The following is a 23,257-nucleotide window of genomic DNA, read 5'->3' as shown; positions in this document are numbered from 1 at the left end:
CAGAGAGTTTCTTGCTATTGGCCTCTGCCACATGAATAAAAAAAAGACCAAAACAATTTACCTGCATCAGAGGAGTAAGCATATCTTCTGTCTCTCTACTGCTGCTTTCTTTGCATTTCAGTAGCGCTACTTAACGCAGAGCCCAGCACTCAGGTCCGGGGTGTGTGTATGAGCAAAGGCAGTAATTTTTCTTTTCTCCTTATTACTAGGACTAGGTAACTAACAATTTAATGATCAATTTCACCATTTCTCTTGCAACAGTATATAACATTACTAGAATTTCTTATGTTCCCATCACATAAACTATTCCTTCCATACGAAGCAATTCAAGTTTAACTATTAAGTACAAAGGCCTTTTTCACATTGAAGATATTCACAAACATTCTAAGTTACTTTCCATTTACTTTGCAACAGTTACCATGGAACTCTACAACCATCCTCACAGTTTAAATTGATGTACTGAAAGTTTCTTGTCAGCATCTTACAAATGCATCAATCTGTACAGATAGAAAGCTCATCACAGTCTGATCCATGAACTGCTTGCCCAAACATCTCCAAATCTTTTAGCTTCAAGTTTGCATTACATGAGAAAATTGATTTCTCCCACATTTTTGTAAACGCACTTTCACTTATTCCAGTTACAATACTGCCTGCAATAAATGGCACAGAGGACCAAGCGGAGTAGAGAAAAAACTTCCTCTGCCTCTCATCATGGCACTTGCACTGCCGTGACCAGGAAGATGTGGTCACACCACAGCACCCAGTGAGAGGTAACTAACAAACAACCTGCTGAGTTTCTGTGAGCGTCTTCCCATCTAGCTGTGGGTTTGCAGACAGTGGAGCTATGATCAGGACAAGCAGCAGTAGAACCAGCAGGTTTAAAACATCTTTTGTTCACTGCAGAGATACAGCTAATAAAAATAAACTATATGATGTCTTCTACTCCATGTCAATTAAACCAATGCAAAGAAATGCTACAAAACTGATCTACAACAATCACATTTACCATTTCACTCCTCTGTAAGGAACAGCTCTGAACTTCCAATGCAACTCAGGATAAAGCCATTTTATCACAGCACAGATTTTTATTAGCTGGTTCCCACCAGACGGGCACTGCAGCCCTCTCACACAAGGAAATCAGTAACAGAGAATCTTTACTGGAAGCTCAGAAACATGTTTACTTTATATACAAGAAAAACTTATTTACAACAATCAACAGTAAACTATGTACAAAAAAAATACAAGAGACATTTCCATGGTAATCACTGTATAAATTAACACAATAAATAGGAAGGAAGCAGGTCCCATTCTTAAGGCACAAAACCTTCTTCCCAAGACTGTACAGGGATTCACTTGCTTCCCTATGCTTTTAACAGGATCACAGGAATGGCGGGGAGACCCCTGAGGAACAACGGTCAGTGGATGATGATACAGACATGCAGTCACTGCTGACAGTTGTAGAAAAACATCGCTTTTCATCCTTTTTTTTTTTTCTTTTTACAGTACGCACATCTTAAGATACAAAATATTTTGTGTAAACAGTCTGTTTTCAAATCACATAGAGAGTATGCACATTTTTAAATAATACTAAAACAATGACCAAAGCTTTCCATACGATTTGGGTGCAGAAACGTTCCCAGGACTGGCACTGAAGGCCTCGGCAGAGCTGGAGGCTCCCAGGTGCCCGGCTCCTCCGGGCACCAAGCGGTGCTGCGGAGCTGGCTCCTGCCGCAGCGGGGGACACGCGCTCTCGGCGCTAAGATCCCCCAAGCAACCCCAGAAAGGCTGCGTTAGCACTAACAGCCCTGCCGAAGGTAGCCCACAGCAGGATGTGGCTGACAGCCGCTTCACCAGCCAAACCTCCCTCGAGTCTCCATTGCATACAATCCCACTGAACCGAAACATCGTAACACAGGGTATGTTATTCCCCAGAATCTGCCATTAAATATCCAGGGCAGTGCTAGAACGTGAGGCAACGTACTGAAACCTCTGCCGAGCAGAAACTGGATGCCCAGCTCACTGCAGACACTGCCCCAGCATCACTGCCAAGGGTGAGGGATGATAAACAGACAGTGCTGCACGGCTTTAACATGAGTAATGATTTTTGAGAGACTGAATATAGGCGTGATATGTGCAGTTCTAGCTTTTCTCAAGCTGGTGTTTTACCTGAGACTGCAGGAGAGTCTCTTTTTTGGCAAAGCAGCAGATTTTTTTACTAATTGTCTTTCCTGAGTTTCTCTCCCACAAAAAAATTATCAGATGCCAGAAAAGGAACTCAGTAACGTAGCCAAAAGTTCAACCTGGCTCCCTACTTTGCAGATAGCTCTCACTGATGTCTGACCCAAGTTGTCCTCATCTATTCACAAAATCTCACCAACAGAAATCCGCATTATTCCCACTGAGATGCATAGAGTTACGATCCTTTTGTTAGATATAAACCTTAATATGTATTCAAAGGCACTCAGGTTAAATGTGGATCCCATTTTCTAGCTCTTAAAAGAAGGTAGAACTCCCTCCCTGCCTCTGGTAAGCAAGACAGGAATATACTGGCTACGAACCCTTTGAAAAAATGTGCACATACACAAAAAGCATCTGAACCCATCAGCATGACAGATCATAAAGAAATGCAGGGAAATCTGTGCAGGCATCACCGCTCACAGCAGATGGCTAATGGCCGTCAGGCCTCTACAGGTATGGCACGAATTAAGGAACATGTCTGAATCTATAAACTCTTTGGATTCCCCTGCTACTCTGCACAGGAGGAGTAGAGAGGAGCTGTTTCTACTGGGGCATGTTAATCCCCTAGGAATTATGCAAGCAAGGCAAATGCATATTGTTTATGCATCTTTAACCATGAGGTTGCCTGGAGAAACCGTGCAGCAAGAACAGCTCCTTCACCACGTACAGGAACAAACCCAGATCTCGCAGTGATCACCTGCCTTGCGCTCCCTGCTGTGCTCTCCTGGGCAGGCACACTCCCGGGGACAGGCAGCAGGCTGCACCGTACTGTCACCCGCAAGGATGGCTGCATCCTGGAGCTCTCCTTAGTGGAGGTTTCTCCTCATTCTCATGCAGATGCTGCTCTGTGCCTCAACAAACAAGTGGGAAAATACAGTATGTCTGCAATTCTTACTTATCTGATACCTCAGGAATTCAATGGGGGGGGGGGCCTGTACTGATAAAGAAAAAAGATGGCTATGGAAGCAACTGCCAATGCATAGATAGGAGAAACAAATTCAGGGCACAGCTGAACATATTTCTTGCTCAGTCCCCACAGTACTTATACCAGAAATTCTGCTAGCTGGATCAAGCACGATTACTCTTCTGTTAACTTCTCATGAGCAAATCCTGTCACTCACTGGGCTGAGAGGGAATGTGTGTGAATGACAACTAGTTAAAAACAGATAGGGAGAGTCAGAATAATTCATGTGGAAATCTTAAAGAATGCAATGGAGTTTGCCCAGCATGAAATCATTCCAGAACCTTTTAAAGCTGACAAGTCTTTACATGAAATAACTTGACTGATTGTTGTTAATACTAGAGAGCTGATGATAAAATCCTTACAAATAACAAAGAACGATGTCCTCAGGAAATTACATTTTATGCCACTGTGCATATGGCCATTTTTCTGTCTGCAGCTGTAGCCAGACAGATGCCACTCTGTAACAATAAAAAAAAATAAATACATATAAACCAACAAAGTAATTAAAAATTCCTGCTGTTTTTCCAGCTTTACAGCACTGAATGTTCCCAAATTCCCCTCGCAGTGATAAACATGGCAATGTAACTATGCATGCTGGTCTTCGGGCTTTAACAGTCACCCAGTTGTGGTCAGGCAATGTAGTGGAAATCTGAAGGCCATCTAGAAACTCTGATTCAGAGGCACTAATTTTTCCATGCTCCACTGCTGGTGGTACCAAAGGCAATTTACCAACACACTCCAGTTTTCATTACAATGCTCATCTGCTCAGTAACAATCTCCTTTCGGTGCTCTTACAGGAGCCCTGATGTTTGACAGCACACAGTAACTCTCTCAGGGGTACAACCCAGAAGGACTGACCATCCCTAATCTTTTGATATCCACCTTGGAGTGAAGGAGCAAGGCAGCAAGAGAGAGAAGCAAGGTGGAAAAGCCACTAGAACCAAGACAGGTGAAAAGATGCAAGTACTACAGATAAATCTTATCTTTTGTGACAGAAATAGTTTTCTGCACTGCAAGTTGAAGTAAAGAAACAGCTCTGTTGTCTATGGCCACAAGGGTGGCACTAAATGGGCTGGAAGCTGCTCCTGGCCGTTGCTAGTCATGCTGCTCCCCACACAAAGAGGGAGCAAATCGTTCCATATCTCACTCCATTACGTTAGGTTTCTTGCACAGCCCACACAGCTAGTTAGTGTTCCTCTCTCCTTCATGTGGTCTCCTGAAGACGAATTCAGAAGGGGGAATGTCAGAGCTGGTCTCCTGTAATCTTTTGGCTCTCGAGAATTTTGTCTTTTCTTACTGCCAGGAATTTCTGAACAACTGGTTGTGATGCCTGAAAACCTAAATGTTGTACCATTGCCACTGGCTGGAAGAGGAGAGGCAGGCCCAGTGGAAGACCACACAAGCTGGTGTGAACCGCTCCTTGAACCACATGCATTGTTTGTTGCAAGGCATAGGTGAGTGAGAATCACTGGGTATTCATCAGCAAGAGGTCTGTACTGGCTTTGAATTTCTGATGCAAACCGCATGCAACTACAGGTGCATTAAAAAGGGATTAGTAAGACACAAGGACAAGCTTTGTCCCACTTAAATGGTCTAAGATACAGGTGTGACACACAGATGAACGGGAAAGTTTTGGGTCTGAAAAGACTGTCAGATAGATGCTCCTGATCTAAGACTGGCCAATATATCTTTTGCCCTGAATAATTCTACTGTGATGAAGTTATCAAGTAAAGGTAGCTGTGTTGCAATTCTCAGGAGTCCTGCACTGTCACTGGAACCAGAACTTCCCACGTCGGAGGACATGGTTCTTCAAACAGCAAGCGAGTTCTCTTCCGGGAGGCTCTGCCTGGTGGCAGATAAAGTGCCTCTCGACTGGATGCAGCCGTACCCCACAGGAAAAAAGGTAGCACCATGCTTGGTTGATATGAGCTCTGAACAGCTACAACTTGGCTGTTCAGTAGAGATAGTTGTGAGCACATCTGCTCTGTGAGGTGACTGCTGTGCAGTTAGGGGGAATGGTAGACACAGGCTGTGAAAACTGAGGCTAAACCTCGCTGGCAGGAGTACTCCGGCTCAGCTCCTTGATCCCGTGCAGTATCCTCTTCATGTGACCCACTTTGGTCACACCCAGGTCCTGGAAGAAAAGAGAAAACCTTACCTTAGGAGAAAGACAGGTGGGAAATTTGGCCAAGCAACAGTTACAAACTAGTCAGCCAGTTACCAAGAGAGGAGGAAACCAACCAGAAAGATTACAAATCTGACGGTTATATACGGAACCTTGTACCATGTGTCAAAAAGCTATCAGAGCGTGACAGGGTAATGAACAGGCACAGGGCAATGGAGAGAAACAACTACAGACCATTAGCCAGAAATGCAAATTGCTTTAACTGCTAAAGGCCAAAGCAAGAGCATGAGAAAGAGCATACAGATCTCAAGGACCTAAGCTAGCAGCCAAAACATGCAGGAAGAACCAACCCGTCACATCAAATAAATGTATGAACACTCGGGTATCATGCAACAAAACACTGGCTGCAGCTGGGTGGCATGCAGAGGAATCAGCTACACCAATTACAGCAAACCACATTACAGGAGGGTGGTGAAAAATCACAAATGAAGATCCAAGGGGCATTCAACAAATGCCATGCACTGCTTTACAACACTGTATCTTCTGCTATATGCAAGTCACCAGAACGATGACACAAGTCTCTTGCACGTGCAAAGAACCACCACTTTCAATTTTTCTCTGTAGAGAAAACAACTCCTGGTGAGGAGATGCAAAATTGCACAGTGCGGTTACTAAGCACTATTAAAAAAGATTCTCTCTATCTAGCAGCCTCATCAAAGACCACAATGATTTTTTTTCTCTTGTAACAAAGAAGTGCGATGATCTGTTTGTCCAGTGATTACAATGCAAGAACCAAATTTTCCCTATCACAGCATGTTCTGCAAAGATGGTACAGGAGCTGAGAAGTTGAAAACTTCTATTCCATCACTAAAGTCAGAGACTCTGAAGAACACAATCTGCAGTCTGGACTGTTACTACATCTCTGGGAAGCTGCAGTGGAATTGGACAGCTAATCTCTCAACTAGCTGTTCTACCTCCCTGCTATTAAATGAAATGGTGAGAAAATAAAACAAGGCTGCAATGAACCCATTCATCTTGCCAAGGCACATGGAATGAACAGTGGGCAGACCACTTCCAAGCACATTCAGCACAGAAGGTCATGCAGATGCAGCTGGCTATTTCTCATGAGCCGATCATGAAAGTACCTTGAGGTCCCTCCGTTCGAGGTGCAGGAGCTCAGAGCCCCGGACGTCATGCCGGATGAAGATATCCTTATACTCACAAAGACTGAGATGCTCAAGCCAGGCCGCAACCTCCTCCGTTCCCCAGAGGTGAACTGTTAGAGATGGAAAAGCAGGAGTGCATTGAGTACCCAGAATCCCAGAAGACAGTGAGATGAGGACACCATCAGCACTCAGTGCCAGAGAAGGAGGGCAAGCAGTACCACAGCCTCAAACCAAGGGGAAGGCAAGGACTGCTAGCATGATCTACAGTCTCAAACGAAGGAGCCAGGGCTGAGAAAGGTAAGAGTTGTTCTCTTAAGCAGAGGCTAGCTGCAGTACAGCCAGGAGGAAGTCCATGTTGGTTTTGATGGGATTAAATACGCTTTTTAAAGTTTACCCCCATGTTTAAGAAGAAGAAATTCAGTAATGATAATCTGCTTACAAAACAACAAGGTCATAAAAATATATTATGGAGAATCAAGCACAGATTAGTTTGCTACTATGCACAAGCACTTGTGCTCAGTAAACAAAATGGCAACCTCTCTCCCCCAAGTCTGAGGGATACAGGAAGATTTTAGACTTCCACCTTTTTTCATAGCCTCTAAATAAGAGAAAAATGAAGTTCCCAAGTTCTGGGAGGCAATGAATAAGCACCAGCCTGTCAGACAGAAGGAGACTGTACCCACAGTTCCATGGCAAAGGACAGAACCCAGGAGCCCACAGAACAGGTAGTACTTCTGAATTTTAGAAGAAGAAAGTCTTCATAAGGAGAATATAAACCAAAAATCAACTAACCCAATTGGAGAGAAAGTGTCTTGAATAGCAATTTGTTGATTCATGGCCAGTTTTTATCTACTGACCAGTAGGATTAAAGGTCAGGGTGCACCTGTGGTGATGCTGATCCCCAGCCAATTAGACATGAAACTTGATTAAAGCCTGAGGGTGAATCAATGAGAAAAAACATCATTAGCAGTGAAAAGACTGGAGTTAGGCAGACTTGGGCCCCACAGTCATTTTGATACCTAAAATTCCAAAAAAATCCTCAAATTCATTTCACTAGGCACCCCCTAAAATATCCCTGAAAATGTCTGGATGTAGGCAGAATGCTTCAGAGGGTACCTCCTGTTTCAGCTCAGGAATATTTACATAGTAGTGGGGGGGGAATCATGACTTAGACAGAAGGGAGCAATAAGCTACTTTGTTATGTGAAAAAGACAGACTAGACCTCCAAGAAAAGGCAGATGAATGTGAATCAGAAGAGAGAACATGAGAGGAAACAGACAGACAAACAGGTAGTGGTGTGACCACACTGGTGTGACAAAGAGACACAATGAATGAGCAGTCTTGGTACCCGGCAATCCCATACTACTATGAGTCTCCTTATTTTTGTTGTTCTTCTCCTTTTTAAATTTGGTCACCAGCCGGAATTTGCCACTGCGGCTGCGTTTAGAATAATCCAGCATTTGGTTCTGTAAGAACAAAAGGGGAAAATCAGGCAAACAGTCATAAATTGATTGGAATGTACCAAGAGCAACAAGTACTGTCAAGCTCAGCACCGTGATCTTGTAAAAGAGGAAAAAAAAATTCTAAACTCATTCTGATCAAGACAGGAAAGGAAACAGAGAAAGTTGATCCCAAGGGACCTTAGCAGGAAATTACTCTCTTTAGCCCTAGGGAGTCAAAGTTTCCCTCTTAATGATTTTTTTCTCACATCGGTCATGTATTCACAAGAAGTCACACACTCACAGCCAACTAGTGAAAAAGAGAACAGCTAAGGAAATACAGCCTTGGTCCTCCTCACCTCCTCGTCACAGGGCTCCATAAGCTGCCACAGCCAAGGGATGTCTGCCAGCTTCCTCAGCTGGAGGTCCATGTCTGCCAGAGCTGCCTGGAGCTGCTCCTTCTGTGGAGGATCTAATTGCTGGATCAGAAATGGAAGCAAAGCAGAGTTAAAAGCCATATGGTGGAACACACAGTCAGGCCCTTGCCTTGAGATTCCTAGCTAACAAAGCAGTTCCTCTTTTTAAAAGGAAGTGCACAACGGGCACTCTGCCCAGAAGTTCCCAAGTTAACGATTTCCATCTTTCCTGAGCTCCAAACTCCGTGCAAGCTAGCTTGACTGCTCATCATGCCTACGTAGCAACACCGTCCTAATTCCTGGATGATAACGTTTAAACTGATTTGTTACAAAGACAAAGAAGACCAAGACCAGCAAAATGTTGCTTGCCAAGGCAACAGTAAGGAGAAGAGAGAAAGTGAGAGGCTGCTTTACTCCTGCTTTGTGCTTCTTACCAGCGCCATCTTGCCCGCCAGCAGCAGCTCTGTCTCATTATGCAGGGCTTTGACATTATTCACCATCTCTACAACAAGGCTGCAGTTCAGTCCCTGCAGGGAAGCAATTCATGCGCAAATTAAGCCTGGAAATGCAGAGGTCTGAGCACTCAAAAGGAAGAAGTCTTAGACAAGCAAGGCCTACTTTTGGTCAATCAGAAAGGAAAACCAAGAGCTATGGTACAAGGACAAAATGGGAGATGCCAAGTGAGTGAAGTACCTCTGTAGACTTGGATTTAGCGTAGACTTTGTCCATAGACTTGGAGCTGGCATTGACAGCATGGGCAAGCTCCTGTTCCATGTCCTGATAGGATTGGGCTATTTCCCGAATGCTAAAGAGAGAATTACAGATTGCATCAGCATATGCTCAAAGCAGGAGATCTTTTCTGACTGGGTATCTCCTTTTAATACCCATCTGAGTGATAAGAGCAGGGACAAAGCATGGGAGGGGCACAGCTTCTAGCAAAGCAGGGCAATTCTCCTTGCTGTAGTGAGCATGCATAGGCAAAGCAAGGCAGATTTCACATGCACAACTCCAGGTGCATATTCAATTCTGCATACAAGCTGGGATCAGTCTGAAATACGACCTAGACATTTTAGTATGGCCCTACTGATGTGAAAGGCAGGTGCACATATGGAAGTTTAATTAACACTTCTCTGGTGTGTTTCTGGGAATTTTCTCTCAGAGGCCCAGACCAAGGAGCTGAATGCCCAACTAAAGGATGAACAGATGAGCATACAGTGACTTCTTCCAGAAATCTCTGCTGGGCATCACGGTTACAAGAACCCAACTTGTCATCCGAGCTCCTAGAGAGGCCTTTGTTTCACTTCTGATAAAAACCATTGATATTCAAAGATAATGGGTTCTTTCAGGATTAAAGGATCCATGTCTGCTCACAAAATTTTTTGTCCAGAATAACTTAAGAAAGTTTATTTGACTTCGGTCCTTGTGCATCTGGGACAGTGCATAATGAATGATGCTACTCCCAGTGACATGGACCAGCACTGCAGAAGATAAGAGTGAATAGAAACATCTCAAGAATCAGGGATTAGGACAAGAACTTCAGGGACCAAAGGAGGGCTCTATTCACCAAAAGCAAACCGAGTCCCCCACCTGTGGATCAGAGCACCTGCAGCTTGACCAAACTGGTTGATCTGGGTGGATTCTTCTTCAGACATGATCTCTGGTTGCAGAGAGAAAGAAGAGGGTCGGGACAACTCACACTTCTGTTTGTCCTCCCAAGACTTCAGGGTGCTCTCAAATGCCTAAAAACACAGCAAGCAAACGATAAGATGCCTTGTAAAGCTCCTATAGAAAACAATGGCTGTGCTTATGCCTGTAAAACATATAGATCTGGTACAGACACTTTTCATTGCAGGACGCAGTTGTTCAGCTGCTTAGAACTTCACTAACTAGCTGAAGTTTTCCATGTCACATGCTTGTATTGGCTTAATTTTTGCTTAAGCCTGGTTTCAGTCAAAACTGCTAGGCCAATTCTGAGAAATCCAGCAAAATCTACCAATTCCCTACTGGCAGCAGCCTTTTCTTTGAGTTACTATATTACTTCTACACTTCAGTATTACTGTGACATCTCAGAGCTGGAAATTAAAAATGTTCAAGGCTTCTTATCTGGAAGTAAACTGGCTTCCCCAGTGACTGTCAGGACAAGCAGCTGAACTCAGAGCTAGGACCTGTTCCACCTGCAGCCTTACTGATATTCCTGTGGGCATCAGCTAGTGGTACAGAAAGAAGCAAAACAGATTCAATGCAGAAGGATCAAAACTGAATATGGTGAGAATGAAAACTGACACACAAGGCCTCCAGGCAAGGAGAGACAGATCAATAAGTACAAGAAATGGCAAGAGAATGGTTAGACAAGAGAAGGGACCATGGGAGGGGAAAATTGAAATAGGAAGAATAATTCAGAGAAGATGATGGAGGATAACAAGCAGGAGTGTGAAGCTTTTATAGAAAAAAATAATCAGCACTGGGGAAACAGAAAAGGAAAGGAGATTGACTGTGATGAGTGGACAGGAAAGGGGAAGAAAATGGTAGTCATGGATCCTGAGTCTGGGCAGTCAAATGAGATAAGTACAGATTAGGTAAGGAGCACAGCACTAAGGGCAGAGAGAGGAGACGGATGGAGTAGAAAAGCCAGTGTCCACTAGAACACAACTGCCTTTGGGGATGACCCAGAGTTCTGGGGACACGCCATTCTCCTGTATCTGCAAATACCTGTGAAGCCCCGTAGTAAAGCATTCCTTTCCCCTACTGCTCCTCATACAGGACAAAACCAGGCTCTGTCAGCTCAACATGAGCTACCTGTTGATCTCAACCTTGATGATGACTCTTCAGTGGTCCAGATGAGGCCACGTGAGGGAATTTGAGTTTTGCCATCTTCAGTTTAGGAAACTAAATATCCCAAATCACATTTGAAAAATGCTATCAAAGGTACAGGGTCACCCACGTGGAGAGAGAACCACAGTTCATCTACTGCACAGGACAGATGTGCTCTGTGAAGGAAGGGGCGTGCAACAATGATCAAAAGGACAGCAGGAAAAATAAGGATAAGCACACAGTCAAGACAAAAGCTGAATGCCGCTCTACAAAACTGGAACCTCATCCTTAGTGGCAATGTTATGCCTGCAAACACAGTTTTGCAGGCACTGAGGAGTGAGATGGCACAATCATAGCCATAGCTTCAGATGGCCCAACACACAGCACACTCACAAGGGACCTGTGTGTCCTTCTCTACCTCTTGTGCTTCACTCCACCTTCCTCACTACACCCACATGTATACTCCCTGGGCTATCTCCTTCAGACACCTCCATTCCAAGTCTCAGTGTGACACCGCAAAAGCTCTAACCCTCCAAGCAAAACTGTGTGCACTATTCCTGTCTCTTCTCCATTCACATCGGGTGGTGACAGGACACGGGGTAATGGTTTTAAACTAAAAGGGGGTGGATTCAGACTAGATATAAGGAATACATTTTTTACAATGAGGGTGGTGAAACAGTGGAACAGGTTGTCCAGAGAGGTTGTAGATGTGCCATTCCTGAAAACATTCAAGGCCAGGTTAGATGGGGCTTTGAGCAACCTGATCTAGTGGAAGGTGTCCCTGACCATGGCAGGGGGTTTGGACTAGACGTCCTTTAAAGACCCCCTGCAACCCAACCCATTCTATGATCAACACCCACTGTTCTCTCCCAGCTCAAGGAGTCTCAGGTATTGCCTGTCCTACCATGGCAGGGGCTTTGTACACACACCTTTGCTTTCTTTTCATACCACCATACTTGTAACTTCCTGCCAGGCAATGTGCCTGTATCAGGCTGCTTTCCCTTTTTCCTCTCTGCTGTTCTTTCTTTTCTTGTTACTCAGCAGGTGAGTCCTTTGCAGAGGACTTCGATTTGCTCTGGAAGCCGAGTAAATGGGCGTTATGCAGCAAACTGTAAGAGCTGCTATCAACTGAACTGTTTATGCATGGACAGCTACAGAGTTGGGACGAACCATAAAGGCCTTTATCCTTTTCTTTGGCTTACCACCATTCAGTAACACAGTAAAACCGCAAGGACGCTTCCTTATATGCTGGTACTCATCAAATATATTTGAAAATTATGAGATGAGACAGACACACACTGCTGAACAAGGTGTGAAACACTGCTTGGTCAACGAGGCATAAGCCACATACTGAACAATAACAAGAAATTGAAACTTTGAATGGCTGAATCTAGACAATCCGCAGCACTCAGTCAGGCAGCACCCTGTGGGAAAACCAGCATGCAAGCTTGTTAAGAAATGCCGTCACAAGGCACCCAGAAAAGGAAGTAAAATAAGCTTGCATAAACAACAATTTATGTAATTTCCCAAGTGGTGAATGCAAGTTTAATCATGTTCTTTCCAAAAAGTTTTATGGTATGTAGCAAAGTATACTTCTTACATTCACAAAGATAAGCTTTCACATGTGGCCACTGCCATGCTTTCCAAGAGTACGTGACATCACAACATGTGTGTACCACACAGTGTATGCAAGGCTGCTCTTACCCGGTCTCGGGTGAGGGTCTGTGCTCTGTTCTTATGAACAATCCAAATGTAACCTGGAGGCTGGATCCAGGCTTCTCCATCCACTTGCACAGGAACTCCCTCTTCTCCAAGGATTGCTATCTTCACTGTCCGACACTGCAAGAAGTAATTGCAACACAGCAGCTCTAAAATGTTGGTTTTCCAAAAGCATGAGATGTTCTCTTTCTTTCTAAAGCACTTCCCCAGGTACCGTAGCTTTGGTGCTATCAGAGGCACCCGTGCCTGGGTGGCTGGACATGCCTCACCCTTGTGTGGCAGGAACCACCTGCTGTGTCTCTGGACTACCAATCTCTATTTGAATTGCTGGTCTAACTCCTACCACAATGACACTAGTAAACAATTGCATGCCCAAATTGCCCCTGGACATGCTCATTTCCAGCCCTGGGTGATGCTCTTTCCATGTACAAGAGAGTGCACAAAGGAGGGCTTCACCAACTGCAATTGGCATAAACATCACAACCTGGAGATGGGGGAGGCAAGAAGAGCTTGCAAAAGCAACTGATACCTGTGCAATCCGGTGATGCTGCAGGTTTATCACTCGTGACACTGCCATCTGCATGCTACCAAACACTGCTACCACCTCCAAAATCTTGTCATCAAAGGAGGGGGCTGTAAATGTCTAGCCAGATACAAGGGAGAGAGAATTCAGTTGACACACAACTCTGCTGGAGACCTGTTTCCTTTATTCTCTATTGGTGAAGATTTGGGGGTCAGCTTTCAATTGTGCTTTTTAATCTGTATAAAATTAACAATGAGGCTAGAAGGTAAAGATTTGCCATGAGCTAGGAGGGAGAAAAAGGAGCCTTGTTATTCCCACTGTGCTTCCAATGGCAGCTAACACAAAGGCTCTAGGCTACAAGCAATAATTGTTCTCAGAAGAGTAGGCACTTTTTCATCTCAAATAGTACAGTATTTCTGACTGGATTAAACTCCCTTTGTCTTCAAGGGCTTCATTTCTCAAGCAGTCTGAGGGGAGAAGGTCAATCTAAAGCACTTCCTGGAAGTTTGAATGCTCAGGACAGCATCTGTATTTCTTCTAAATGACTACAGACAGCTTGGGTGCAAAGCTGCTTAAGGCTGGACTTCAGTATCCTATCCACTTCATAGAGAAAGTACATGCAGACAGGGCCCTGGCCCTCTTCTTCCAAGCCAGGGACTATGACTTCAAAAGCAACAGTAAGTAGAAACATTCCCTGGACTGCCTTAGAGAATACTCACATCATCTTCCTTGGTTCCCCCCCAGAAGTTGGTGCCTCCTGCATAGCTGGGAATGTTGAGTACAGCAATTCCCTGGAGACTGGGCAAAGGGATTGGCCTCCCATCACACTGCACAGAAAGGAAGGCAACATTACTCACAACACAGCAGGAGAGCTGCCCTTCTGCCAGAACATATGCTCTAAGAAGAGAAAATAGCCTGCATAACTTAATAATAAAAGAATTCAGGTTTCTTTCAGTTTATTCTTGGCCTAGCAGAGTAAAATGTATTCACTCATGTCTCATGAACCACAACTCTTCTGGCAAACATGGATTTTAGAGAGATTCTGTTGCTTCTCTTCCCCGAACAGGAATAGGGCACACCTGAAAGGCTTGGCAAAGCCTCTTGGTTTATTTCTCCAGAAATGGGACTAAAACTTCTAAAACACCTAATGCAGTCTGCTGTGATGAGGGTCTCCTCCCTCAAGCTACCTGTTTATGCTGTACATGGCCTATACAAGAATATTGCTTTTCCAGATGCACATTACAGCATAGTTACATTAAGAGCTTTCCACTGCATTTACTCTCTAAAATGATGTGTTCACATGAGATAACACATATAACAATCTTAGCTCTGTTGAATACTGAGTTGGGGACAGCTAATACTTTCCAGCAGGATGACACTTCCCTTAGTGGCTGAGAATGCAAGCCACTTTTAGCTAGCTCAGGGTGAGATATGGCAAGTACACTGTGTCAGGCAGGCAAGGGAAACACCCTAATGCCACCAAGTAGAATCTCCACGCCAAAGTCAGTGTCTGAAGGAGATGCAATTAGGCATCTCAGTTTTAGGACCAGAAGAGCATGCTAATTCCTCACCTCCAGCAAGACTTTCTGCTCCAGGTTTTTATATGTTCTGTGTAGCAGCTCCTTGGTCCCCAATACTCCGTACCACATCATGTTTTTAGTACGACTTCTGAAGAGGCAAATCAAAAGAGAAAAATTTAGTACAGGCATTTATCTTTTCACTTAAAAGAGAAAAAAACCCATATTGAAATGATACCTCCTATGTCCTAAAACATGAAAGTGCTTTGCTTCCAAAAGGGTCAAGCACTCAAAATGATCATTGCTTGTGCTAGGAAACTACTCCCCTTTAAATAAATGTCAGGTAGGAATTGAGGATGACAGAGTAACACACACTACCAGAAACATACAGAGATTTGGCTGGCACAGAACTTGTCAATCTTACACACCAGGACATCAGAAGTGTTTTGCTGTATTAGCTCAAGTATAGCAAATGTACCAATCCCAGGCTACACAAAGCATCCTGTAGTTGCCCAGGTACTCAAAAGGCCAAAACTTCTGGTTTGTATTAGGTTAGGGTCAAAGTCAAAATCAGCCTCTATGGCATTTAGAGCCGAGATACACTTCTCCCATAGCTAAACAGCAAGCCCACGAGGAATCTGTGACGGAGATCATGAAGTAAATAGAACCAAGGCACTAATTCCACACTGACATAGCTACTCAAAGATTTTATACTAGCCACAACAGTATAATGAATCAGTAATAAATCATAAACTTATCTCCTCCATCATGATTACAGCCTTGAAGGAGGATTATGCACACAAGATTGACAATAAACCTATTCAGCACACTTGTACACAATCAGCTTCAAAACCGCAGAGAAACATAAAGCGGTTTCAGTCATTTCTGGCAGTATCCAAAGTTCAGCCAAAGCCAAACCCACCTGCATTTCTCTGGGTGCTCATCGCGTTTGTTGTTGAAGTCCAAAGAAATCTTCGCATCTAGTCCAATTCCAAAGTAATTATTCATGACACACTTCTCTGTGTAACATTCACTGCCAAACAAAAGAATAAAATCACCATTTCTAAGTCTATGTACCATTTGGTATACATCTCACATGCCCCTCTGGCCACCTTGAAATTTTCTTGCATAAAAAGGTGAAGAACAAGAAGGCTGTATGCCAGCATGCTTTGATAAGCACGGCTGGGAACTTCCTGAAACCCACCAGGAATACCATAAATGTAGCTATGGATGAGCAGAGGTCCCTGGCCTGCAGCGTGTCTGTAAAACTTCACAGCTGCAAGACTTGCAGAATTCTCTTGCCACAGAAACATACTCAGAAGCCTACACTTCATTTACAAAGAGCCATGATGCTGGTCACTGGTGTTGTGTAAAAGTTCTCACGTATATAAAAGGTGTTAACTACAGAGAGTGTGACAAATGAGCTCAAAAGTTCAAGCTACTCATCTCAGGGGGACTGAAACCCATGAAAAAAACCCCAAACTTAAAAGTCTGTATCATTGTATTTTTACCATTAAACAGTTCAGCAGGAACAGTCTGAGAAATTTTTCACAACATTGTTTCCCAGCTGCCTCCCCTGTTGTGGCTTGCCCTGACCCTTCTCTGGCCTCCTTGCTGTAAAGGTAGTGATTCCCCCACAGGTGACTGTCTCCTAACTGGAAGCCAGAGTCCTCTCTGAGTCTAGAAGAAGGCTGATCTAGATTTCATTCTCACCTAAAACCTAAAAATCTTCTACCATGAGTCAGATGTGTCACTGCACGCGTATAACTACATATGCTGATCCTCACTGGCACCCAGCTTATGAATTAATTTACGTAACTCTGGGCTGCTGCAGTCCATTATTTAACTCTATTATCTGCTTCTCTGCTGAGGCCCATCTGGAAGCACCCATTCCCTCCCTTCAACCTCCTGGGCATACTCACAGATTTTCAGGCTCAGAGTTAAAGGGATCAGCATGGATAAGCAATCGGCTGATGACAGAGCTCCCAGGCAAAGAACCAGACATACCAGCACGGATATCTGTAGGAAAATTGACCACAGGCAAGAGCATGATTAATAATAATCAGGGAACAGGTAACTTCAATCTCAGAATATATTAACTCTTGTCATTCACTGTGGAAAGCTAATAGCAATAGTGCTTTCTTCCATTCCAGAGGGCTTAGCTCTCTCGATAAGGAGAAGGGTTTCTGGAGCTGCCTGCAGGATTTTTGATTGACAGGGTATCACCTAAGGCCAGCAGCACAGTTGTACAGACAAAAAGAAATGAGAAATGGGAGTGTATTCACTACAGTAGCTTTTTTGTTCCAGGGTGAGACATGCAACGTCCTCACTTCAGTGAGTAGATAAGAGAGGAGTAGGCCTGAAGCTATTCTTCAAGTTTCTCAAGAATTACTGCCTCCTGCTTCTTAAATTATTAGCTGGCAACCCACAAACAGTAGCTTTGTCAGAGAGAAAGGAAATTACATGCTTCCAGAAAAACAATTTGAACAAGTAATTTGAGGGGAAAGGTGGAAGGACAGGACTATGGTGATGGGGGGAAGCTGCTATACAAGATGTGGGAGGTGGGAATTCTGCTGGGTCTGTGCACCTCCAGTGACTTCAGCCTTCACACAAAGCCTGGGCTGCTCCCAGTCTGCAGCTGCCACTCTTCAGAAACCTCTCAGCAGCATCGTATCAGCCTTCTCAAGGATACTTTGAGCTCAGTATCTCCTTGTAATGGCATCTAAACTCTCTCGCTGCACAGCGTTTACAAAAATCTGTGTCTAGGTCTCAGCTACAAACTGGAAACTATTACAGTTCCCTCCAAGCCTCCACTTTTCAGCCCTAGTAGCAAGTTAAGCACGAAGGAGTTTCTCTCCAAGTGGAGCCTGCACAAAAGGACATCAAGCGGGACAATTTCACGTTTTCATGTGGAGACTGCAGCCTGCACTGCTGTCATCCATACTCCACTTGGCTGCCTCAATGGGAAGTGGTGGGTGTTACACTTACTTGGGTAGAGGATTTTTGTGTTCAGCATTGGCAAGTTGTCCCGGTTTCCTGTCTGGGGAGGAAGAGATGCAGAGCTGCCCAGTGACAAACTTCCTTTGTTTATTAGTCTTTCGCAAGGAGACTTGGATGCTGTAAAAGACAACACAAACATGGCTATTGACAAACATAACACTGTGATTCAGACCAGCACATAGCAGCACAGCCCAAGCAGCAGGACTGGGTTAGGAATCACTCAACAGCAAAACACTCTAGACACCGCAAACCAGAGTTGACAGAAGCAGTTACTAAGAGGCAGAGTTGTGGCATATGCGCAGCCAGAAAACCTCACAGACTGGAGGTACCAAAATGCCACATGAAATTATCAAAAATGGAGATTAGAAAAAGCTGGTGCCAGCAGGAAAACAAACAGGATATTTGGCTTCCAATCAATACTCAGATAAGTTCCAAATATTTTTTCAGTGATCATGGATCTCTAACAAATTACTCATATAACACAGTTATTAAAGCAAACTGGCTTCTGTTCTCTGTCATCTGCAAAGGATGGCAGGGGCTTACAGGGAGATGTCATCAGGTAGATGACATGAAAAATGCTCAATCATCCTTGTTTAAGCACTGAAAGTCAAGATTACTGGCTAAGGTGTAAGAAGATTTCTAAATCCTAGGCTCCATATGCTAATATCATGAACCAGACACCTAAGATGTAGCAAAAAGTGAGGTACATGATGCACAGGCTAGAGCACAGAAACGTGCAAGGCCTGGCATGTGAAGAGCAATCATTCAAAAACTAAGAGTAAAACAGAACTTGGAAGGTAACACGTGTAACACCTCCCTCACTTTTTACAGTTAACAGAATTGTAATTCGCAGGCAAGATCTGCACAGTGGCAGCCCTGGAACCGTACCCTTCCGCTGACTCCTCCCTTTGGACACTCCATAGCTGCTGCTGTGTGATGACTGCAGTGAGATTTTATCCTCGTTCCTCAGCTCCTTGCTCTCTTCAGAGGCTGAGAGACTAAGGAGGAAACCCTCTTGCTCCTGGGTCTGGGCGTTCTGCTCATCTACAGCTGTAAGGAGAGAGAAAGCAGGTGAGTGCCTCGCAGCTCTTCTAGCAGGGAACACCTCTCACTGATGTAAGTAACAATAGATGGGACTCCAAAGGCCATTTACTTGCATTTAGATGTTGCAAGAAATTCCAACCAGACGGACATTAAATGACAAATTTAATGAATTTTCTGTTAGTTTAATCTGTATTGGGGCAACAGAATAATCTCAGACACATAATCAGGAGGAAGAAAATATCAGTTGGTAAAAAACAAGACAAACAAAGGAAAGAATCAGATTACATACTTCGGAAGAAGAAAAACAGTTTGGAGAAGTTGAACAAATATATTTGAAACATAACTGGAGTTTGTTCAAGACCTGGTAAGAATTAAATGCCACCATGTTGCCTAAAGAAGTCAAAACTACCTTTGCATGTAATGAACAGGCCTTCCTCCCCAGCCACCCCTCACAGGGCACAGCTCTGAACAGCCCTGAGCTGACCTACCAGCTCACTGCCTCTGCAGGGGGACGAGCCCTCCTTCTTTCAGTCTCTTCCCCTCCCTTGTGCTGACTCTGGAGTTCATCCAGATAATCCAGGCCACTAGCCCAGCAGATATATAAACTCTTCTTGCTGGATTAAGCAAATTGGCTGGGGTCCAAAAACACTCTAGCAAACATTAAATAGGCGTAAGGTAAGCAGCAGCAAAGTGGGGCAGCAGTGAGGTCAAGACCTCCCCTTCACCAGAAGCAGGCTGTTTGATACTTTCATTGTCTCTTGTAACTTTGCCTTCCGGATAGGTTGTAGACGATATGGCAGTGCTGGAAATCCAAGCACCATCGCAATGATCTGCATCTTACTACGTAGTTGTTCATATTTAGGTGTGCTTGGATGTCACATCTGCAACTTCAATGCTTTTATCTCCAGTAATAAGCTGTTAAGTACTAACTTTGGTCTAAGTTAAACCACTGAGTTTATGACTAACATCTGGGGGAACTGATGCCTTTCTAAATGAAACTTTGAGCTATGGGTATGAGTGGCTGGAGAGAGACAGGAGTGAAGATGCGGAGAAGAGGGTCACCTCCCTAGGAAGTTAACATCAGAACAGGATTGACTGGCATCACGGTGCAGTATTGTAACATTTTTCCAGTGACAAATCTAGTTTAAGAAGCTTCTGTCCTTTCTTGCCATTGCTCCACTAAACTGTTTTGCTGGACTCTACTATAAATAAATTTCTGAAACAATCCAAGTTAAAATACTTAAAATATTTTCTTCCCATGTATTTTCAGATCTGCTTTACAGCAAGGCCACACAAACAGTTGCACTGACACTGTTTTGATAGGGGTGGGGACTGACAGGAAATGCAAACAAACAGAGTGTGGGAGGGTAGTAACTTCCTAAACCAGCCCTATGGGAGAGAACACACCTTGAACTTCAGGCTCATTTACCAAGTAATGTTTCAAACAGGTGGGCCTGGCAGAGATGATAGTGAAACTAAATAGCCAGGCTTACTGAAGAGCTTCTCTAGCTCAGGAAAGCTGTTTTTAATAAAGAACCCTACTCGCCTCTGGAATAAAGGAAATTTATACTTTTCAAGAGCCTGTAACAAGTCACAAGCAGGACTCCTAACAGGTTACCTTTTTCGGCATGTTCTATTATTTGACGAATGGCTTTTTTCAAGCTATTGGCTCTCAACATGAGCTGTTCTCGGGGACGAAATATCTGGGGCCGTGCAGTACATGATGAGCCCACCGACCGGTCGCTAGAAGAATCACAAGCACTGCCTGACCCATCACCATCTTCGGTTTCCTCTGCAATGGTGGGAGGAGGGTTTGGCAGAGATGAAGATGCTTGAGATTCATCATTCAGTGTCTTCAGCAACGAGTCCAGCTTCTCCTTCAGGACAGAGCACTACAAGTCGAAGAAGAACATCTGAGTAGAACTAACAGTAAGACTCGGTAGCTCATTCTTTTAGTGCTTGATGAACTGCTGCTGTGCTAGTTCTTTGAAAACAGAGCAGTTTTCCACTTCAGAAGTAGAAACTCAAATATTTTTTCCAATTTTACCTTCCTGGCCATGACCTCCGATTCCTCTGAGCTCTCCGTTGCCTTCTCATAGGCTTTCCCTACTCGAGCCACAAAATCCTTCACTGTCTCACAGAGCACCCTAGACAAAGAAAGTAGTGAAAACAAAATAATGCAAGGGTTGTCTCAGGATTTTCACAGTGCAACTTTCACCTACAGCAGTTGTCCTTTAAGTACTCACTTGGCTGAGGAGATGACTACTGAGTGTTGGTCAGAAGTCAAAATTTTGGACAAATGAGCAGCCACAGAGTCTTCATAGAAGAGAATCTTCTGCACCTGGTGACAGTCAGAAACAAGCCACTGGGGTGCTGCTTCCCAGCACTACAACATACGCTTGTATCCCTGGCTCCCCAGAGAGTGCCTGTCATTCTACAGGCTCTTTTTGCCCTGGAAAAGTTCTGTGGTCCATGGCTCAGTTACTCACTGAAGACCTGAATCTGATGAAGAAACTAATTCTGAACCTAGAAATCATCAGCAGCACAGTTCTTAGAGTCTCTGATCAACTGTGGAACTAAAAACTGTTCTTTTATGACTGCTAAGCAGCTTTCCACAACTTCAACAACTTGATGTCATGACAGCAAATTAAAGTCAATCATTTCCTCTCTGTCCTGTTCCAAAGCCTCCTCTTCTCATCCCTCATTAGGGTTGTTGACTTTGGTAGCCCAACCTCCATCCTTCTCAATAATACTTAAGTGATTTAAGCCCCTAGTTCTTTGTAGCTCCTGCTACACCCAAGTCATGGCTCAGGCCTGCTCCATTTGAGTTCAACCACTGCATCCTATCTTTGTCCATTCTGAGGCTGCTGCTCCCAGTCCCCTGCCCTCTGCATCTCGAGAGGTACCTCAGAATCCTCACTGAAATCTTCAGTGACTGTGGAAGTGGAGGCCTGGCGAGGGAGTTTGGTTTCATACACCATGATGCTCCACCTGTTGAAAAGGAGGCATCATACTTGTCACTATAAGGCAGATGATTTCCTCCTTTATCCAAAGGACTTAACAGGTTAGAACCTCAAAGCAGAACAAACTGCATTTTGGCAGGGGCACAACTGATGTAAGGAAGCCACAGAGTTGCAACAGAACTGCAGAGGGGCTGAACTGGGGGAAGAGGGAAGGATGACACTCTGAACAAGTATCCTACAGCACAAGGAACTTCTCCGTACTTCTTCCCTCTCTCACAGAAATTCTATGGGCATTACATGATTCAATGTAACAGATGCCAAGGTGCAACTCAAGAAGCATTTTTAAATGTACAAAGATATATAGGCAATATAAATACTAGGAGTAAAGATGTTCATTTCTGCATTCAGCTTTCACTTCTAAGCCAAACTCAGGATTAATTGGTTCAAATTTACCAAGAAAAAAAGTAGCTTAAAAAGATAAATCATGACTGTGAGGCTGACAAAATGAATTGACAAGAACTCTGTCTGGATCATGAGAGGACACTGGACATTAGACAATTTCACTCATTACTATTCTGCAGCAGTGACAGAGAAAGCCAGACTGCCATTTGTTGCTGAAGGGTGACAGAGGATTATGAAAGAAAAAACATTAACTAGCGTTAGTAAGAAGTCCAGCAGCTGGGCAGAATCAAGAACACACCCTCCTAGAAGGGTATTTTCACACAACCCTGGAGCAGGGCAGGATGTTAGTGATTGTTACTCACCTGTCCAGCATTTTGGTACTGGCCCTCTCCAGCTTCTCCAGGATCTGCGGGAGCTGGGTATCATCATCACAAGCAGACCCCCAGCCTAACACACGGGCCAGGTCATTCCCTGTTCCCAAGGGCAGCACTCCCAGCTGGCACTGCATTAGAGAAAAGGAAACCAAACTTGATATTCAAAGGGGAAAACACAAGCCACAAAGAGCTCCAAGCAACATGACTGATTCCTTAACACAGACCAGTCATTGAGAAACAGCTAGTCCCAGGGTAAGGAGAAAGTAATTGGATGGGGAAAACAGCCAGAAGAGCATGCAAGTAAGGAAAAATTTCCTCTACTTAAGTTGTTAACTGAGAGAGGAGCCTATTACAGCTACCATCTCGAGAAGCACCTTGCTACAAGCGACCCCTTCTAGAGAAGAGTATTTCTTTACCCATCAGGTGGTGCTATTGCTGCTTCTGTTCAATTAGCAGAGACGTCTCCAAGACAAAATGGAAACTAATTAAACACTGTATACCTCTACTCCAATGAAGTTTCTGTCTATCCCAAGACTCGGAAACTACACCACGATAA

At 44.1% G+C, this 23,257-nt stretch overlaps 1 protein-coding gene across 5 annotated transcripts in view; it reads right to left on the bottom strand.

Moving 5' to 3' along the window:
• Positions 1 to 463: 463 nt before the first annotated feature.
• DGKD (diacylglycerol kinase delta) overlaps positions 464 to 23,257 on the bottom strand; it is a 61,413-nt gene continuing 38,619 nt past the window's right edge. For 4 of the 5 annotated variants that reach the window (XM_074912750.1, XM_074912754.1, XM_074912753.1 and 1 more), the window contains 20 exons: positions 22,690 to 22,829; positions 21,869 to 21,953; positions 21,209 to 21,303; positions 21,010 to 21,109; positions 20,581 to 20,854; positions 18,807 to 18,968; positions 17,907 to 18,035; positions 16,841 to 16,937; positions 15,841 to 15,951; positions 14,973 to 15,069; positions 14,121 to 14,228; positions 13,408 to 13,521; positions 12,864 to 12,998; positions 9,936 to 10,087; positions 9,042 to 9,153; positions 8,783 to 8,875; positions 8,292 to 8,411; positions 7,842 to 7,959; positions 6,473 to 6,603; positions 464 to 5,336 (listed from right to left, as the gene is read on the bottom strand). In XM_074912750.1, coding sequence (XP_074768851.1) covers positions 5,247 to 5,336; positions 6,473 to 6,603; positions 7,842 to 7,959; positions 8,292 to 8,411; positions 8,783 to 8,875; positions 9,042 to 9,153; positions 9,936 to 10,087; positions 12,864 to 12,998; positions 13,408 to 13,521; positions 14,121 to 14,228; positions 14,973 to 15,069; positions 15,841 to 15,951; positions 16,841 to 16,937; positions 17,907 to 18,035; positions 18,807 to 18,968; positions 20,581 to 20,854; positions 21,010 to 21,109; positions 21,209 to 21,303; positions 21,869 to 21,953; positions 22,690 to 22,829 — 2,463 coding nt within the window. In that variant the 3' untranslated portion in view covers positions 464 to 5,246. Of the gene's footprint in view, positions 5,337 to 6,472; positions 6,604 to 7,285; positions 7,960 to 8,291; positions 8,412 to 8,782; positions 8,876 to 9,041; positions 9,154 to 9,935; positions 10,088 to 12,863; positions 12,999 to 13,407; positions 13,522 to 14,120; positions 14,229 to 14,972; positions 15,070 to 15,840; positions 15,952 to 16,840; positions 16,938 to 17,906; positions 18,036 to 18,806; positions 18,969 to 20,580; positions 20,855 to 21,009; positions 21,110 to 21,208; positions 21,304 to 21,868; positions 21,954 to 22,689; positions 22,830 to 23,257 lie in introns of those variants that run through there. The other variant, XR_012634100.1, reaches the window with a different exon arrangement.

The sequence above is a fragment of the Athene noctua genome, chromosome 8, assembly GCF_965140245.1.
Source record: "Athene noctua chromosome 8, bAthNoc1.hap1.1, whole genome shotgun sequence".
Classification (NCBI taxonomy): Eukaryota; Metazoa; Chordata; class Aves; order Strigiformes; family Strigidae; genus Athene; species Athene noctua.
The sequence above is the reverse complement of the archived record's forward strand: the minus strand, read 5'-3'. Positions and strand labels throughout refer to the sequence as shown.